At 47.5% G+C, this 19,537-nt stretch overlaps 1 protein-coding gene and 1 long non-coding RNA gene across 3 annotated transcripts in view; one reads left to right on the forward strand and one right to left on the reverse strand.

Annotated features, from left to right (window-relative positions):
* Positions 1 to 19,537, forward strand: part of LOC307203063 — a 188,764-nt gene that overhangs the window by 160,222 nt on the left and 9,005 nt on the right. The window lies entirely within an intron of this gene.
* Positions 3,516 to 19,537, reverse strand: part of HCN4 (hyperpolarization activated cyclic nucleotide gated potassium channel 4) — a 136,293-nt gene continuing 120,271 nt past the window's right edge. For both annotated transcript variants that reach the window (XM_079953172.1, XM_079953171.1), the window contains 4 exons: positions 18,818 to 18,964; positions 17,919 to 18,159; positions 11,646 to 11,810; positions 3,516 to 5,918 (listed from right to left, as the gene is read on the reverse strand). In XM_079953172.1, coding sequence (XP_079809298.1) covers positions 4,309 to 5,918; positions 11,646 to 11,810; positions 17,919 to 18,159; positions 18,818 to 18,964 — 2,163 coding nt within the window. In that variant the 3' untranslated portion in view covers positions 3,516 to 4,308. The remainder of the gene's footprint in view (positions 5,919 to 11,645; positions 11,811 to 17,918; positions 18,160 to 18,817; positions 18,965 to 19,537) is intronic.

Consider the following 19,537-nt stretch of genomic DNA (forward strand, 5'->3'; position numbering starts at 1 on the left):
AGGAACGGGGCAAGGGGGGGGGGTACTCTGAATGCAGATGTGACCATCCCAGTTTCCAGGATGTGCTCAAAGATGTGGTATTGCGCAGCACATAATTCCTCACTGTACTGGCCACCTGCAAACTATTCACCTTCATCCCTTGGAAAGAAACTGTTGAGTTCTATCAAAATATCTTGATTACCAGTGGGGGCCGGGGGAGAGAGAAATCTTCAAAGCTGATCTCTCCATTTTGGTTGCAGGTGCCTTTGTTTGTTCCTTTGGGGGAATGAGATGGGGCACAATACTCCTCTACACCATGTAGGCAACACGGTGGTCTGCAGATGTTGCTGGTCTGCGGCTCCATTGGCCAGGCTAGCTGGGGTTGAGGAGACGAAGAAGAAGAAGAAGAAGAAGAAGAAGAAGAAGAAGAAGAAGAAGAAGAAGAAGAAGAAGAATAGTAGTAGTAGTAGTAGTAGTAGTTTGGATTTGATATCCCGCTTTATCACTACCCGAAGGAGTCTCAAAGCAGCTAACATTCTCCTTTCCCTTCCTCCCCCACAACAAACACTCTGTGAGGTGAGTGGGGCTGAGAGACTTCAGAGAAGTGTGACTAGCCCAAGGTCACCCAGCAGCTGCAGGTGGAGGAGCGGAGATGCGAACCCGGTTCCCCAGATTACGAATCTACCGCTCTTAACCACCACACCACACTTGGAGTGCAACAACATCTGCAGGGCAGCACATGGGCTACTCCTGCTTAAGCATTTTGAAAAGGATGGTGTGTGCCATGGAAGCAATGGGGCCAATTGTATTGTTGCCTTTTTACACGCACCTTGCTTAGCTCCAGATGTCTCGGGGAAGCAGGCGTGCCTCCCTCCTTTTGTCCTCACAACAACCCTGTGAGGTAGGTTAGACGGAAACAAATTGGCTGGCCTAAAATTAGCCAGTGAGCTTTGATGTTAAGGGGGGGCGGGATTGGAACCCAGGTCTTCCTGGTCTGACTCCTGACGCTCCAACCTGCTACATTCCACAGGCCTAAGTTTAGACATGTTGAATTTGCTGCATTGCTTTTAACCTGCACTTAATCGCAACAACTAACTTTAGCTGCCTATGGCCCCTTCAAGGAAGGTCAGTATTGGCATATATTTTAAAACTAGAATATATATATATATGTATGCGCAGGTTTGTATGCATATGGATGCATATGTGTTTGCAGCATACACACATCTGTACACACACACATCTATATAGCTGTATTATCTGTTTTAGTAGAAAATATCCCCCTCCCCTCCCCCCCACCGAGTTCCCTTGAATCTGTAAGGAAGACCGAAGCTTGAATTACACCTTAGTTCCAACCCAGCAAAGCACTTAAAAGCAGGAGCAGCTGGCTATATTTGGGGGGCAAACATTCGGAGATGACAGGCACATATCAAGAGGTTTTTTTGTGGTTTTCTTTTTTTGCAAAAACAAAATTTTGGTATAAAATCAAGCGAACTGGGGAAAGCCCAGGGGAGCAGGAAGATTCCACAATACTATTGTTCTGGTGAGTTTTGGCACCGCTACCGATAGCCTGGCTGTCTCCTAACTCTTTGCTCTGGATCCGTGGAACAGCAGAAAGAATCTTGGAAAACCTGGGTAACAAAGAGGAGCAGGACGACTCGGTGGAAAACAAAGTGCAAGAGATGGAGAGGCCATTTCCCCCTCCAGGTACGCACAGACACATGTTGGAAGGAAGGTAGGGAAGATGGGAAGATGAAATGGATTGGTACAGGAGCGATGAGGTTGCAGCATGGGATATCTGCCCACCAGCTTGGTTTATCCATTAAGGACTTGTCTTGGGCCATGGAGATCTCTGTTGATCAGGGATGCTCAAAAATCTACCTAAAGGAGCACACAGAATCCTCCCAGCCTTGTGGGAGTTTTATTGCTCATTATCATTGTACATAGTAAAGTCTGGTTTCTGCAACCCTTTCAAAACAGGGGCAGAAACACATATATGGCAGGGCTGGTGCAATTGCTGAGCGTGTCGTCATAAAAATAGGTATTGATGGCAGGACACCCTCAAACTCTGTGTGTGTGTGTGTGAGACGCCAGCTGTGATTCCTTGGTGGTGTGATGGACCGAGTGTGATGGGACTGTCAAATACATTTTCTTACTAGATGCTCCCCCCGTGCCCCCCGCAAGCCCTTGGCTTCCACACAACAGCAGGCAGCTCATCACAGCCCTGTTGCCATGCTAAGAGCACTGCAATGCCCATGGATGTGCCAGCCAGTCCGATGCAAGAGGGTTGGGCGCACCTCTGTAGTTGGCACATCACATTCGAAATGAACGGTAAAATGGGAGGTCCCTTGTTCAGTGGGCAAGCAAACGCTCTCATCATTTTGCACTCTTTGCCGAGGTTGTCTGTTGCTGCTAAAATTTCAGCAGGGCATAACAGGCCTAAAGAGCCCCACTGGCCAACCATGCAATGATGGATACAATGGAAGAACATTGAAAGTATCATGTTTGGCCTAGAAGGAGCTTAGAAAAAAACCCCAGAGCTTCTGAAAGCAACAAATGCATTAGGAACAAAGTCTTGCTAATGCCCTTCCACAAAACGCAGCAGAAACTGAGTACTGACATCAAATGTTTTGCAGACCTCTGAATCCCAAGTTTTGCCATGTCCCAGTGTTGATTTCTGAATTTGCTTGCTCCTCCCCTCCCCTTCAAAGTCTTAGTGGTGAGTTGACCACTAGGTGGAACTATTTGAAGTTTGCTTGCTGTTTTCTGGGGTGAGTGTTTAAAACCCAAACACAATGTCATGGTCCTGAGGCTGGAATCTGAAGTGAAGGATGAGCACAGGTTAGGTTGGACAAGGGAAACCTGTGACCCTCCCAGATACTGTTGGACTCCAATTCCCATCATCCTCCAGCAGCACAGACAAAGGCCAGGGATGCTGTGAGCTGTAGTTCAATAGCATCTGGAGGGTGAGGGGTTATTCCCTTTCGCAGCCCCTTCTCTATGTGCCATTCACTATTCCATTGAAAGCTGTGCAGGGGAAAGAATACAAGCACTTGTAGTTTCCCCCCAGTAGGGTTCAGTGCAGAGGGCGATGTGTTGTAGGGATGGAAGGGAATCTGTCAATTTCGGTTCTGTCACCTTCTCTTCTTTTCCCCAAGCTTAAGTTCAGTTCTCCATTTTGCAGCAATGTGTAATTTGTTTTTAGGTCCTCATGAAAATTCATCAGCATTTCCCCCAATAGATGCATTTTGGCCTGCTGTTTTGACTAATGCACATTTCTGCAAGCAATCTTCCCTAACATAATGCATTTTTTATGCCATTTTCACAAAAATATTCATTTTAATGCACAATTTTGACTAATATACAATTACAATTGTTATTCAGTTAAGTTAGAGAACTGCATTGCAAAATTCAGGTAAATGTGAATTTTGAATAATAGCTGTTTTGGTTAGCATACTATTTCAGAAAATGTGAATTTGATAGCTTTGCCTTTAAATGCAAACTGAATCAAATTTCCCCTCCATCCCTAGAGAGGTGGATGTGTGTGTGTGTGTGTGTGTGTGTGTGTGTGTGTGTGTGAGAGAGAGAGAGAGAGAGAGAGAGACTGAGTGAGTGTGTTTTCAGCAGAAAAACAACAGGGGACGGGGTGGAATAGGTTTAAGAAACCCCTCCACAAATTTGGTGGAAAGAGGGTCTAGAGGTATGAACCATTTCGATTCTGGCAATTTGTGAAAGTTTGGTTCAACGTATTTCATTCCCCCTCAAGGGGAGTGAATTCTCGTTTCTTCTTACTTGTATATCTTTCTGAGATCCCACGTGTAACCTCTTCAGATGTAATTGGAAATTTGGCAGGTGGACACGGGATTCCAGATCTTATCAACTCAAGAGGTGACCCCGGGATTCCTGGCACTGATTTATATCAATGAGATATCTGTTTCTCCAAAGGGAGCCAATTTTCTTATCTTTATCCTTTACATCAGCTGCACATCTACTCTCTGAGTTGTTCTTATTATTATCACATATTGATTACATTCCTTCCCCCACCCCCCAATCTTTTGCTCCGTGTAGTAAAATACTCTATAAAAGAAAGTGACTCAAAATCTATAGCTCTAAGAATACCTGGTTATCTTTTTTGCTGCTGTTGTTCTCCCTTTTTTTTTTTTAACCTCTAATCATAGTTAGCTTGAAGAAAACAAAGGAAGAAAATGGGAGTCATGTAAAAGTCTATTGGGATCTAAAAAGCACAAATGAAATAAAACCGGCTCCTCCAAACTGTGGCCAAGAGGGATGGTGGCCAGAAAATGTAGGTGAGGGGGAGAGGAGGAGAGCATCTCACAAATTGGAGGGCAGTTTCGATCGGATGGGCTCTCGTTCCCCAGTGAGCCCTATAGACCCTTTCCTCCCTTCGACAGCAGTCACGACAGCAGTCAGAGGTGGGGGGATGGCGCAACTGGCCTCAAATACAGGTGGCGGAGGCAGTGAACCTGAGGACATCTGGCGTGGTAGAGTCACTCGCCCTGGTACAGAGCTGTATGGCTTCCCTAGAGGCCTGGTCCCTCCTCCTCCTCCTGCTCCCCCTCCTCCAGAGAAAGATGAGAAACTAGAAACAGATTCCCTAGAGGAGTGGGGAGAAGAGCCTCGGCTTAAAGTCTGAGCCGTTTCGTGGGGCAGAGATGGATGGGAAGCAGAGATGAACTTGAGGTCCTGGCTTAACCGTCCCGGTGGAAGCGGTGGCGGTGGCGTACTCCTGGGCTGAAGGACCTGTAGAGGTGGACTGGAGGTCTGAGGCATCAGCAGAGATCCGTGGGAGCCCCTTGCCCCAGAAGGGGCACACTGCAAAGTCCTGGCTGCAGCACATTGACTAGGAGGGCTAAGGCCTGAGGGTGGGAACAGCGGAGGAGGGGCACCGGCGGGCTGTTTCAAAGGAGACATAGAGGCAAAGGGTGACCTTTCGTGGTGCAACTGAGCTACGGTCGCAGCAGGAGAAGCAGAAGGTCCTAATGCACTTGGCTGGGTTTGGCACGAGGCTGACGGGGAGCCTCCGGAGGCCTGTGCCAGCTGGCTTAAGCTGGAGGGTGGTGGGCTTGAGGAGGGAGGCAACGGAAAGTGGTTCGTCCCTCCCAGGGCTCCAGTTCCTGAGAGCTGCTGGGCCTGGCCTGGCTGGGCGGGCTTTTTGCTGCAAGCGGCTTGCGTGCGGCCAAGGGGGCTGCCGGGGGAATTGGAGGATAGCTGGGGGAAGGCTGTGGATGGCGAACTAGCAGGGGCCTTCTGGAAGGGGCCAAAGCCACTCAGGAGATTGCTGTCAGGAGCCTGCTGCTGAGCCACCCCTTCTGGGGAATCCGAAGGCCCCTGGTGCAACAGGCCCAGGCCTGCCGAGGACGGGCTCCCCAAGGGCTGCTGCTGAGTCGAGGCAGCTGACGGAGAGCCGGCCGAAGCCCGGTGGAACTGGCCCAAGCCGGCCGAGGCCGTGAAGCCAGCCAGCTGCTGGATCTGGAAGGAGGACGATGAGAGGGTGTCTGCCCCCGGGGTGTGCTGCTGGGATTGCGTGCTTGAAGGGGAGCCCACGATGGAAGGCCCGGCCGAAGACACCAAGGAGTGAAGTCTCCTCAGCTGCCTCGGAGTCTGGTTCGGGGCCTGCCCCAGAGAACCCAGAACAGAGACGGGTGGGCGAAAAATGGCCGTTGGGAGGCGAGGGTGGTGGGTGAGAGCTATTGCTACGGACGTGGTGGCCGCTGCGGCTTGCAAAGGGGCCTGGATCAGTGGCGTCCAGATAACCGGCGTTGGGGTTGATGCGGCGGCGGCGGCTTGGACATTATGCGCACAGTGGGCCATCTCTCGGTCATGCTGCACGATTTGCTGGATGATCTCGTTCTCCTGGTAGTTGAAGACACCCGAGTTGAGATCGTGCTGGACTTTGTGGAGCAGGATGGAGTTCTTCTTCCCTGTGAAGGAAGCAGAAGAAAATTAAGAACTGCAATGAGGGGCCTCCTAGAAGCCCAAACCAGAGATTGCCAACATTTTGGATGGTGCGGGTGGGTTGGGGCCATACCTACATTGTAACCATGAGCACATGCCACCCTATTCTTCTTTCAAGACCAGTTTCAGGGAGGTGAGCAGTGGAAGAAGAGGTCATTGAGTCAAGATCTGAACCCCATTCTTCCAGATCCTAGTTTAAGACTTTCACCAATATACCACATTGGCATAAAGGTAAAGGTACCCCTGACCATTAGGTCCAGTCACGGACGACTCTGGGGTTGCAGTGCTCATCTCGCTCTATAGGTTGAGGAGCTGGCGTTTGTCTGCAGACAGCTTCCGGGTCATGTGGCCAGCATGACTAAGCCGTTTCTGGCGAACCAGAGCAGCACACGGAAACGCCGTTTACCTTCCCGCCGGAGCGGTACCTATTTATCTACTTGCACTTTGACGTGCTTTTGAACTGCTAACTTGGCAGGAACAGGGACTGAGCAATGGGAGCTCACCCCATTGCGGGGATTTGAACAGCCGACCTTCTGATCGGCAAGTCTGGGGGCTGACTGGGGGCACCTGGCCCTTCTGTCCACAGCTTCTTTTCAGCAGGAACTCACTGGGATTCAGTTCTGGCACCTCTCAGGTGGGCTCCATTGCCATGGTAAGAGAACAAGGAAGGTGTTTACGGTGAGTTCCTGGCACCTCTTTTTCTAGAAAAATAGCACCGCTTAGGTCTGATCCACTGTAGCTGCCCTTAAGTTCTTTTATTATGTTCTTCTCCCTCCATTACATTAAGGACAAACTCGGGGAAGCATTTTCTCATTTCTTATCTGCTGCAAAACAAATGCAGCGGTGGGCAGGAGAAAGAAAGCGTTTTCATTTTGTCCTGAGCAATGTTCCCGAAAAAGTGTGTGCTTTGTTTTAGAAAGCTGTTTGGAGTTGCACAAAGAATTTGGGCACATAGAAAAGGGAGAGGGCAAGATTTATGAGGGATAGCCAAGTCAGCTGCAACCAGCCTCAAGATATCTCTCTCTCTCTCTCTCTCTCTCTCTCTCTCTCTCTCTCTCTCTCTTCCCCCAACAGGGCTCCAGCACATAACACAAAGTGTGTGTGCCATTTGGGGTGGGGAATGAAGTTATCCACAACTGTATCACTTAATCGCATTTTAAGCTTGCAATTATTAGCATTTTCCAGTGATTAACAGCAGCCTTTGTGTGTCCTTCTGATTCTGTCCTGGTCATGTGCCTTTTGGCTGTGCTTTAGAAATCCAGGCAGCTACAGGCCTCCCCCACCCCAAAGTCCTTTTGTATTCTTGCATTGTTCTTGGATGCCCACATCATGGAACAGCAGCAGCCCTGTGGTTCTCAAGTGGCATCGCTGGAGAGATTTGTGGAAGCTGAATTTAAAACACACACAACTCTCCTCCCCTCCCCCACTTTGGATACAGCATTGGGTTGGAATAGTGCTGCCTGCACAATTTCTATGGCGCTCTTCTGAATTCACCTGTGTTGCTTCAGCAAATAATAATAATAATAATAATAATAATAATAATTTATACCCCACCCTCCCCAGCCAAGACCGGGCTCAGGGCAGCTAACAACCAATAATAAAAACAAGTTGATTAAAGTACAACTTAAAAAACAAGATTTAAATACAACATTAAGATGCAGCCTCTTCACAGGAGGAGAAAGGAAAAAAGAAAGAGGGGGAGAGAATGAAAGGCCAGGCGGAACAACTCTGTCTTACAGGCCCTGCGGAAAGAAATCCGATCCCGCAGGGCCCTGGTCTCATGAGACAGAGCGTTCTACTAGCCCAGAGCCAGTGTTGAAAAGGCCCTGGCTCTGGTTGAGGCTAATCTAATTTCCTTAAGGCCCGGGACCTCTGTTGTTGTTTAGTCATTTAGTCATGTCCAACTGTTCGTGACCCCATGGACCAGAGCATGCCAGGCACTTCTGTCTTCCACAGCCTCCTGCAGTCTAGTCAAACTCATGCCGGTAGCTTCAAGAACACTGTCCAACCACCTCGTCCTCTGGCGTCCCCTTCTCCTTGTGCCCTCCATCTTTCCCAACATCAGGGTCTTTTCCAGGGAGTCTTCTCTTCTCATGAGGTGGCCAAAGTATTGGAGCCTCCGCGGGGACCCTCAGAAACCGCAGGCGCTGAAGCCTGCGGACTTGGTGACTCGGCGGGCACCTAAAGCGCCCCCCCGACCCACGAAGAGCCTTTTTAAAGGCTGCGGAGAGGGTACGGGGAGCGGCGTGGTGCTGTGAGTGGACCGCTACTGCAGTGGAGCGAAGCCGCGAGCCATGGCCGGAGACCGCTGACTTTCTTCCCTGAAATTCGGACTTTAATTAATCCGTGAGTAGAATGGAATTTGGACTTTAAAATTTCTACCCTTGAATTCGGTACGATTGGGGGATGTGCTAAAGGGAAGTCCGCACCCCCCTGCTTACAGAAGATTTAAAGCAAGGATCGGAGAACTAAGGTGGAGAGTTTTTTCTTTTTGGTGTTTTTTAAAAGATAATATTTTCATGAATTTGACAGAAGAAGATTTGTGCTGGAGAGTAAAAGTGGAATTTTAGAAGCTTTTGTTTAAACCCCCCCAGACCCGGGAGTGTCCTGTATGTGAGCTGGAGAAAAAGGAACAAGGAGTTTGACAGCTGTCAAAGGAGCTGTCAAACGGACAGTGAAAGTTAAAAATCTTATTATTTAACACCTTTTTGGACTAAATTTGTTATATTTGAATTAAAGTGGTTGGGAACAAAGCAGTGAAATAACAAAGTAACGGACTGTTGGGAAAAGACTATTAAGTAACCAGAATCCCCCTAGGGGAAACATTGAAACACTGCAATGGCTGCAGATGGAAAATTACAGGCAGAGATAGAAAGAATGTTTTTTCTTGTGGGAAAGTTGCAGGAGCAGACTACGGCTATGAGTAAACAACTTATAACCTTGAACTCTAAAATAAGTGACTCTGCTGAATGCACAATGGACTTGACCGGGAAAAAAACTGCAGCTTAATTAGAAGAGATAACTTTGGAACAGGAGGAGAGGGAACAAGGGCCAGTACAGATGGAGAGTACCAACCAGAAGCCTACATTGTCAGAACACAAAGAAGAAGACCTTTGGATTACAAACTTGCGAGAGATGCGAAAGAGGAGGGAGGAAGCCCCTGGAACACTTGGAATATTTGAATTTAAAAGAAATAAGAAATATGATTGGGGCTTCCTCTTTGCGTATGGATTGGCTGACCTTTCGCAGCAGTTGGTGTCAAGTACTTTGGATGGAAGAAAATCTGATGAGACTGAGCTAGAACTCCTTCGAGACCCGAGGATCAACAAAGAGGGCTACCAACAAAATCGGCAGAGAGAGACTGACAGAGATTTAAAGGCCTCAGATGTGAGGAATCCAGGCTAAAGACTGTTTTTGTGGACATGGGGACATTGGGAAGGGACAGAAACCGGGGCGGGGGGGAGGAAAGAATTTTTAAAAATATGTTTATGACCTTTGTGTTTGATTATTATGACCTATTTTTAAGATAAAAGGGAAATTTGTGGAAGGAATTCGAGTCGACCTTAGAAAAGGATTTAATGTTTATAAGAAAACTGGATAAGTAAAATTTGGCCTAGTAATAAGAATTAAGTATTTCTTTAAAAATATATATATATAATAATAATATGTAAAGGATGAGAGATATGAACTTGTTGAGCTAATTTAATTGAATTAGGATGTATGAAGGGGGGGTGGGGGGAGGTCAAGAACTGGGGTTAGGAAAGTAAGGATATGAAATTTTATATGTGTTGTCTTTGTCTGTGTGTGTGTGTCTGTGTCTATAAAATGTGAAAACTCAATAAAAAATTTATTAAAAAAAACAAAACAAAGTATTGGAGCCTCAGCTTCAGGATCTGTCCTTCCAGTGAGCACTCAGGGCTGATTTCCTTCAGAATGGAGAGGTTTGATCTTCTTGCAGTCCATGGGACTCTCAGGAGTCTCCTCCAGCACCATAATTCAAAAGCATCAATTCTTCGGTGATCAGCCTTCTTTATGGTCCAGCTCTCACTTCCATACATCACTACTGGCCGGGACCTCTCGGGTGTTGCTATTTATGAACCTTAAGGCACGGCTACCTATGCAGAACATACTCAAAGCTCACCTGCTCCTGTGAAAGTGTGCAGCCCACACATCCATGCACCTTGTCCCCAATGCCACACACAAACATTCCACAGAGACAGTATGAGACCTACCTAAGCCAAATCTACCTAGCACTTCCTCTGGAACTTCTAACCATGCAGAGAATGCGTAGGAAGGGCTGTTGCTCAGTAGCAGCCACCACTGCCTCCTGCGCTGCATGAAGAAGTACTAGGTAAGATAATGTGCTGTTGTTGCACACACATTAAGGACACAGGGAGCTGCCTTATATGGAGTCGGAGCACTGATCCATCTCATTCAGTCTTGTTTACACTGACTGGCAGCAGCTCCTCAGGGTTTCAAATGGGGGCTCTTTCGTCTGCAGCAGCACAACCAGACACCTTCATCTGCCCCAGTTGCAGGAAAACATGGCTCTCCCAAATCAGTCTCTACAACCACAGCAGGCGCTGTGAGCTTCCAACAGTTTGACTTCAGTCCCAAAGGCACACTCCTCCATCACCTCCTGAGACAGACGGATGCAAAGTCAACCTGAAGATGCCAGGGATTGAATCTGGGACCTTCTGCCATGCAAAAAGGAGGCTCTACCACTAAGTTGTGGCCCTTCCCCAAGAAAGCAGCTCTGAATGTTACGTATGAGTTAGGACATAGACGGATGGGTGAGAAAATGAAGGACAGCACACCCACATTTGCCATATGTAGAACCAGGAGCCAAGTAACCTGCATTCAAAAATAATCAAAATTCTGCGCCAAGGTAAACCAAATCCTGCTTTTCAAGAAAAACTGCAACCTGCAAATGTGGTCGATTAGTAGTTTTTGTCTCTTTCTATTAAAGTCACTGGGAAGAATAAAAAGCACCCCAAGGCACTGAAGTTCTACTTCCTGCCATTCCACCTGACACCAAGAAATGTTAGGCTTTGAAGATTTCACCAGACAACAGCTACATGTTTAACGGTTTTGTCTCTGCAGTCAGGAGGACTGGAAGCTTAAGTCTTTTGTTTATCTCTCTTGCATGGTTGAGGGGGAAATGAGTTTGGCTTTGTTTGTGTATTCAGATTACAGTGGTGCCTCGCAAGACGGAAAACTCGCTAGACGAAAGAGTTTTCCGTTTTGGAGGTGCTTCGCAAAACGAATTTGCTATGGGCTTGCTTTGCAAGACGAAAATGTCTTGCGAGTTCCTGCGGGTTTTTTTTCCCTTCCCCCCTTTTTTCTAAGCCGCTAAGCCGCTTATCCGCTTATCTGCTAAGCCGCTAAAAGCCACTAAAAGCCACTAAGCCGCTAATAGCACTAATCCGCTAAGCCGTCAATGGGCTTGCTTCGCAAGACGAAAAAACCGCTAGACGAAGAGACTCGCGGAACGGATTCTTTTCGTCTTGCGAGGCACCACTGTATCTTCTCTCCTGGATTTGTTGGTGAAAGAAAGTTGAATAATGACAAGGACTAGAAACTTGCTTTTTAAAGCATAGAAGCTGAGAACCTCTGGATGCTGAATTTTGCTTCCAGTGCTTCCGTCTACCTATAAGTTTGCAGGTAACTCAATAACCATGTGAGCCACTTACCAATTCTGTCCAGTCTGTCCAGGGCCACTGTTTCAAAAGCCCTCCTCATCATGGGATACTCCTCAAGCACCTCATTAAAGTTGTCCACCGAGAGGGAGTAGAGGCGGCAGTAAGTGTCGGCTCTCACACTCGCCGTCCGCCGGCCACGAGTCAGCAGGCAAATTTCTAGAATGACATAATAAACACCACGGCGTTTATTCCTTTGCAAGTGCATTTATGTCAGCCAGCAATAAATCACAAGAAGGAAGTGAAGTTAACGCTTTATTAGAAGAAGCAAGGAAGATCTGCTTAGGGGTGGCAGACCTAATGAGTATGGCAACTCTTCTTGGTAGGTCTTGGCCCTAGGAGGCAGTTGTGGAGACTGAAGATCCCCACCTTCCCACAGCTGACTAAATCTCCTTCTCACCAAGTCCTTCTCAAACAATCTGAGACTCCACTGACACAGCTGTCTCTGCTCCTCACTCTTCATACCTCTTCTGGTTCTGGGAGAAAAGGGAGGAGGGGAGATTGTTGCAGCAGGAGGGGGAGACTCCCATGACTCTTCGCCAGCCTAACTCATCTCTGCCTCTTGGTCTCCCTCCTCTCCTGCTTCAGCTTCTGCCTCTGATTCTGAACTTCCCTCTGCCACAGACTCTCCCTCCTCACTAAGGCCTGTTAGCCCTTCAGCTTCCGACACCTCTTCTTCTCAGTCTTCTGCCTCTGACCACTCATCATCATTCCACCACCAATCCCCTGGCTCTGAGCCTTCTTCCCTTGGGGGTTTCCCAGATGGCGCCTCCCACCATTCTTCTGTGTCCAGCCAGTCCATAATTCAGAATTGCAGACAAAGGGTCCCTATTCTCCAAAACTCACTGAGTGGGTGGTCTTTCTCAGACCCAGAGCCATATTCCCTTCTGGACAATATTCTGGAGGGTGTATATCACTGATAAGCAGGGCAAGAAGCAAAATAAGGGGGCAGTAGGATAGATTCCAAACATACTCATGCAGACAAGCAAGCAATAGGGGTCATCAGAGTTCAAAGACACATTCCAGCTAGGCAAAGGGAGGGTGCAAGTCAGTATCAGTAAGGGGTGTGGCCTGGAGAGAGGGGTGTGGCTAGAGAGGGGTATGGCCTGGGGAGAGCTCCGAGAGAGCAGGGGTAGGGAACGTAAGGCCCCGTGGGCTGGATGCGGCCCAATCACCTTCTAAATTTGGCCCGCAGACAGTCCGGGAATCAGTGTGTTTTTACATGAGTAGAAAGTGTCCTTTTATTTAAAATGCATCTCTGGGTTATTTGTGGGGCATAGGAATTCATTCATATACAGTGGTACCTCGGGTTAAGTACTTAATTCGTTCTGGAGGTCCGTTCTTAACCTGAAACTGTTCTTAACCTGAAGCACCACTTTAGCTAATGGGGCCTCCTGCTGTCGCCATGCCGCCGGAGCACAATTTCTGTTCTCAACCTGAAGCAAAGTTCTTAACCTGAAGCACTATTTCTGGGTTAGCGGAGTCTGTAAACTTAAGCGTATGTAACCTGAAGCATATGTAACCTGAGGTACCACTGTATTTTTTTTCAAAATATAGTCCAGCCCATTTTCATTCCCCCCCACCCCCCAAATATAGTCCGGCCCACCACATGATCTGAGGGATGGTGGACCTTACCATGGCTGAAAAATGTTGCTGACCCCTAGAGGGTCACAGCTTGCCCCTGGAACCTTGACCAGAGCAGGTTACTGTAAGTTTATGACATGATGTTGTTAGGCCAGGAATATCCTGGGTGAAGAATTAACTCTTTATCGTCAAAAGTACACATACAAATTAGGGAAAGGCATGTCCATCAGTCCTATGTCTCTCATTACTCCTAGGTGTACACCTGATGAGACAGGAACTCAAACGGAGAGGCCCGCCCCTGGCTTATGTATCTCCCCCACCCAAGCTGTGAGCAAGCGGGCAGAGACGGTGCCTGCGTGTAACCTGCCTCTGCTCCTCCCTCTTCAATCCTCTCCTGGTCCTGGGAGACAGTGGAGCAAGAGAGGTGGGGGCAGGAGAACGGGGTGTGGAAGCCTTTGACTCTGCACAAGCCTGACCTCTCTTCTGCCACCTGTACCTGTTTTTCACTCTCCCATCTTGCAGCTTCTCCTGCCCCTGACTCTTGTCTCCCAACCGCTACAGGCTCCTCTGGATCAGGGATAATTAATAATAATGGTAATAATTTTATTATTTATACCCTGCCCATCTGGACAGGCCTCCTCAGCCACTCTGGGTGGCCCCCAACAGAATATTAAAAATAGGATCAAAATCAAACATTAAAAACTTCCTTAAACAGGGTTGCCTTCAGATGTCTTCTAAAAGTCAGTTGTTTATTTCCTTGACATCTGATGGGAGGGTGTTCCACAGGGCGGGCACCACCACCGAGAAGGCCCTCTGCCTGGTTCCCTGTAACCTCACTTCTCGCAGTAAGGGAACCGCCAGAAGGCCCTCAGTGCTGGACCTCAGTGTCCGGGCAGAACGATGGGGGTGGAGACACTCCTTCAGGTATACTAGGCTCCTTCAGATATATTTTAGGATTTTAAAGGTCAGCACTGATCTCTTCTTCAAAGTCAGCCTCCAACCCACCTTCTCCCGGTGCCCCTTTCCCAGAAACCAGCCACCACTCCTCAGTGTGCAGCCAGTCCCTGACATCTCATCACACCTGGTTTGAGCTGCATATTCATATACATGGTGATGATAGATACAGGATTTTTATACTTGTTCTAAATGTCTGGCTAGAACATCCGCTAGTGCACTTAGTGCTGCCCTCTCTGTATTTTCCTATACACACTGGTGCTGTATAATCTCTCCCCACCCCCCTCGATTCAGTGAAGTATATAATCACACTTCTTTCTTTGGTTCTTTTGCTTATAGGGCGAACTCTCTATCTGGTAATTTCCTCACTGTTCTCACCTTTCTCCTACATAGTAATTCATTCATCTAATTAGCCACTTGGGTTCTGCTATCAAGCATCGTTCCAGGCATGGCTAGTTCATTCAGCGCATGCTAATCACCTCTGCTACACAAGTGGGAACAGAAGGTCATGACACATCTTGCCAAAGCCAAGTCCCTCTGGGGCCGAGGGCTGACGGTGTTTGATCTGACTTACGACCTCATGATCAGAGCGGGTTACGATTGCCTGTCCTGGTGGCATTTGAGCCAAAGGCACTTGTGACTCCCCCTCCAAACCTGACGCCCGGTAGGGATGGAGGAGGAATTCAATCTCGTCCTGCATTTTAATGAGGAAGAACCCAATTTGCATTTTGCGAAGCAACAGGTAAAAGAAACTGGTATCCTTTGAAGTTCACCAAATGGAGATCTTCAACCCAGCAGTGTCTGCAAAAATTCATATATTGGAGGAATGCGTGTGTAGAAATGGATACCTCTAAAATTTGGCAACTCTTGGCTTACTCAAACTGGTAGGGTCTTGGGCAAATGATTCTTCCCTGATCCTTTTCAACTGCAGATGGGAAAGACTGAGCTTGAGACTTTCTATTTACCAAGTGTGTGCTCAACTAAAACTAGCTTTTATGGCTTGGGTTTTGGCCAAAAGAAATTCCACAAAAGCTCATCTACTCCTCCCTTTTTGAGCCATGAATTCTTCCTTTCTTCTCTACACAATTTCAATCCGACACGTGGCCCTTTCAAACTCAGGTCAAAGTGAAACTGGCTTCACAGCTAAACTCATCTTCAGAATTGGATTTACCAATATGGCATAGCAAGCTCAATCCAGGACGCTGATGGTCATACACAATAGCAAGCGAGACAGAAAGAGGTCTGTATATGTGAGTTTGTGTGTCCATCGGTGTGAAGGACAGAGGAGGGAGAGGAATTTGTGCCTGGCATGGAAGGACGAGCATGATCCCATAGCCCAGCCTTCCCTAACCTGGTGTCCTTCATGTTCACCTACCATCGTGCCTGACCATTGGCCAGGCTTAGCTGGAGCTCATGGGAGTATCTCTATTGATCAACAACACCTTGAGGGCATTAAGCTGGAGAAAGCTGCTTTCGATCTCTTTCCATCTTTCCAGATAAAGAATTTGATTTCACTTGTAGTGTAACACTTACTATGGACAATATGGACTGATATAAAAGTTAGAGTTTGGAAGAAGATGCAGTTTTAAATATTTAAATTAGGACTCCAGGTAGGCAGGATGGAGTCCTGAGATTCTGATAAATCTCTGTATGTGGATATGTATTTGGATTTTTATAATTTTATTGGAAAAATCAAATAAAAATGGTTTAAAAAAAAGAAAGAGAGAGAAAGCTGCTTTCTCATGGTCCGATTCCTAGTTCCAGTGTTACACCCAGGGAGGGGGGGTGGAGAGCCCATAGCTGTCAACCTTCCCTTTTTTGCGGGAAATTCCCTTATTCCAGCGCCGTTTACCACTGCTATCCCGGATTGTTAGATATCCCGTAGACTGTCCCCAGGACAGGTGAGGCTGCTGATCCCTTATTTTCAAATCTGAAAGTTGACAGCCATGGAGTAAAGGTAAAGGTAAAGGTACCCCTGCCCGTACGGGCCAGTCTTGACAGACTCTGGGGTTGTGCGCCCATCTCACTCAAGAGGCCAGGGGCCAGCGCTGTCCGGAGACACTTCCGGGTCACGTGGCCAGCGTGACATCGCTGCTCTGGTGAGCCAGAGCCGCACACGGAAACGCCGTTTACCTTCCCGCTAGTAAGCGGTCCCTATTTATCTACTTGCACCCGGGGGTGCTTTCGAACTGCTAGGTTGGCAGGCTGACAGCCATGGAAGAGCCCTCCAAATGTTACTGGTCTACAAGTTCCATTAGCTCCAGCCAGCATAAGCAATGGTGAGGGGTGATGGGAGATGGGGTCCAGCAATATTTTGAAGACTACAGGTTTCCCATCGCTGTCTTAACCAGGACATTTAGGAAAATCAGCCTAAGGCTTATGCCAGTTAAGGATCTGACCTTTCTAGCACCAGGACTGAGCTGCACAAAAATAAAATCTGTACCATGTTGGGTCACAGCCAGCACTGAGTTTCCAAGGCTACCTTTCTAGAGATCTCTAAATATCAGAAGTTCTTTGAGCCACAGATACTTTTATAGGCTGGTGGTTTTCGCTGGATTAACTGCCACAGCTTCCTTTCAAGGAATAGCAGGAATGGTACTTTTGGGAAGATGCATGAAATTATGCGATGCAGTTCCTGGGGAGCCTGGGGAAGAAATCATGACAGTCTACCACATACAGGATCAATTGCTTATGACAGCTCCTGTTAGGTTTATCGGTTTGGGCTCTTAATGTAATCCCTGCTAGCACCACTAGGGGGTGCTATGTGTCCCACACAGATGCTTCTCCCACAAAAGCAGTGTATATATGTAAAAAGTTAGAGATAAACCCACTGGCTTGGCTGTTATATTTTATGTTATTTACCTTTTGATTCTGGGTGTTTTTGGTATGGAGATAATAATTCAAATCTAGTGAAACAAATGATTAGGGGGGAAAGGGGATTTATGGATAAGCTCACAGCATTAGGCAGTGCATTTTTAAAAATGAATTGGTATTATAAAGGTGAGGGTCTGTTGTTCAGTATATTCAAAATTTGGGTATAAATGACTTAGGAGTTTTTATCCAACATTCTCTGTTCACTAATGCAAGAATTCTTGTGCTGGAAGACTGATGAGTTTTAATGTTGCACAACAGAGGACACCAATGCAACAGTTGTGCTAGTGAAAATTTGTTGTGCAACAGATTCTGCAATCTGTTGGGCAACAAAGTAAACTGCTTGTGCATTCTTTTTGCACAACAGTGTTCTGCTGGTGCAAAACGTTTCTGCTAAGTGACTTTAACTTAGGGCTCCATTGGATGCAACTCTGTGACACTACATTTAAAGGTAAAGGTAAAGGGACCTCTGACCATTAGGTCCAGTCATGACCGACTCTGCGGTTACGGCACTCATCTCGCTTTATTTGCCGAGGAAGCCAGCGTACAGCTTCCGGGTCATGTGGCCAGCATGACTAAGCCGCTTCTGGCAAACCAGAGCAGCAAACAGAAACGCCGTTTACCTTCCCGCCAGAGCGGTACCTATTTATCTGCTTGCACTTTGCCATGCTTTCAAACTGCTAGGTTGGCAGGAGCAGGGACTGAGTAACAGGAGCTCACCCCATCGCGGGGATTCAAACCGCCAACCTTCTGATCAGCAAAGTCCTAGGCTCTGTGGTTTAACCCACAGCGCCACCCGCATCCCTAAACACTACATTTATGAAGCTATAAAATCCATACAGGGCAGGCCTTGCTTACCTCCAAAGTAGGAACCATCAGCCAGCTTGGTCTCCTTGTTGCCTTTGGTGAGTACACTCACCACCCCGTGCTGGATAAAATACATCTTTTTTCCGATCGTCCCCTCCCGGATGATGTAGTCGCCCGGCTGAAACACCTCAAAACGCAGCTTGGTCAGCATGGATGTCACAAAATTGGGGTCTGCGTTGGCAAACAGAGGCATGGAGGCCACAAGTTTCCGGCAGTTGAAGTTGATGATCTCCTGGTCGTGAGAGAGAGGGTGGGAATTCAGTAAGTGGTTGTGGTTTTATTTGCTTGTTTAAACCAGGGGTGGTGAGTCTCAGGCCTGGGAGCCTAATGTGGCCCTCCAGACCTCTCAGCCAGGCCCTTAAAACTCTTCCCAGGCTGCACCCACTCTCCCCATCCAGAAAAAAAGGAGATGCAGTGGTACCTCAGTTTTTGAACGTTTTGGTTTTCGAATGCTGAAAACCTGGAGGTAAATGCTTCCATTTTCGAACGCGCCTCAAAAGTCAAACAGCTTCCACTGTGTCTTTTTCAGTTTTCTCAATTGAAATTGAAATTCTCCCTTTGTCCCTCGGTTTCCGAATGTTTTGGAAGCCGAACGGTCTTCTGGGATGGATTAAGTTCAAAAACCGAGGTACTACTGTACGCTTCTTATTTGAAAGCTGTTGGGATTTTTCCTTCCCTATGTGGACATTAAAAGATTTAACCAATCAGCAGGTTAATCAGCTTAACACAAAGCTGCGAGTTGATTAATCTGTTGACCTCTTGCTACGTTTTCTTTAATAGGCCTAACTCTTTAGTGTTCCGGACACACTCTTCAGTCCCCAATGGGGTCCCACCCTTGTTGCGTTAACCCCTCAGTCAGATGCCGGCTGCCCCTCTCCTATACAACTCACCTCCCTCAGTGGCTCACTCAGCTCTCCCAGGATGCTCTCCTCGTCAAACATTTTGCCCTGGTAGCGGTGTTCATAGTAGTCATGGATCCTCTGGCGCATCTCAGCTGGGAGCTTGTGGAAGGACATGTACTGCTCCACTTGCTTGTACTGGGTGGGAGGAAAACAGGAAAGGAAGAGGCTTTAAACTGGAGTGTCAAAATGGACCAGGGCATACTAGACACCCACCCACCCACCCCTCCTGGGACTGCAGGAAGCCATCACATAGAGTGTCAGAAGCTGTTTCAGAAAGAGTCAGGTCAAATTGGTCCAGCATCCCAGAAACCTAGTGCCAGCCTTTCCTATGCATATTCAGATGTAAGTCCCACTGTGTCCAGTGAAGCTCTGGATTGCAGCCTTGACCGACTTTTATAGGCTTGGCATAAAGAGGCTGAAACCCAGAGCGACCAATCTAATGATGCACACTCACATTTTTTTTAAAAAAACAACAACAACACATCCCTAATGGCAAAGAGAGGGAAATGGGGACAGTGAGTAATATAAGAAGACCACGACTAATTGTCGTTAGTGACAATTCCTGGTAAAACCAACAAAGAGGCAAGTTGAAGATTATCAGATGCATAGAATAATCCACCAAGAGTGGTGGTGGTGGCCTTGTAAGCAGCAACTTCAGAAAGGAACTGGGGGTTGCGGAAGATAAGGGAAATGCAATCAGAGCCAGAA

The sequence above is a fragment of the Podarcis cretensis genome (genome assembly GCF_951804945.1).
Source record: "Podarcis cretensis genome assembly, chromosome: 14".
NCBI lineage: Eukaryota > Metazoa > Chordata > Lepidosauria > Squamata > Lacertidae > Podarcis > Podarcis cretensis.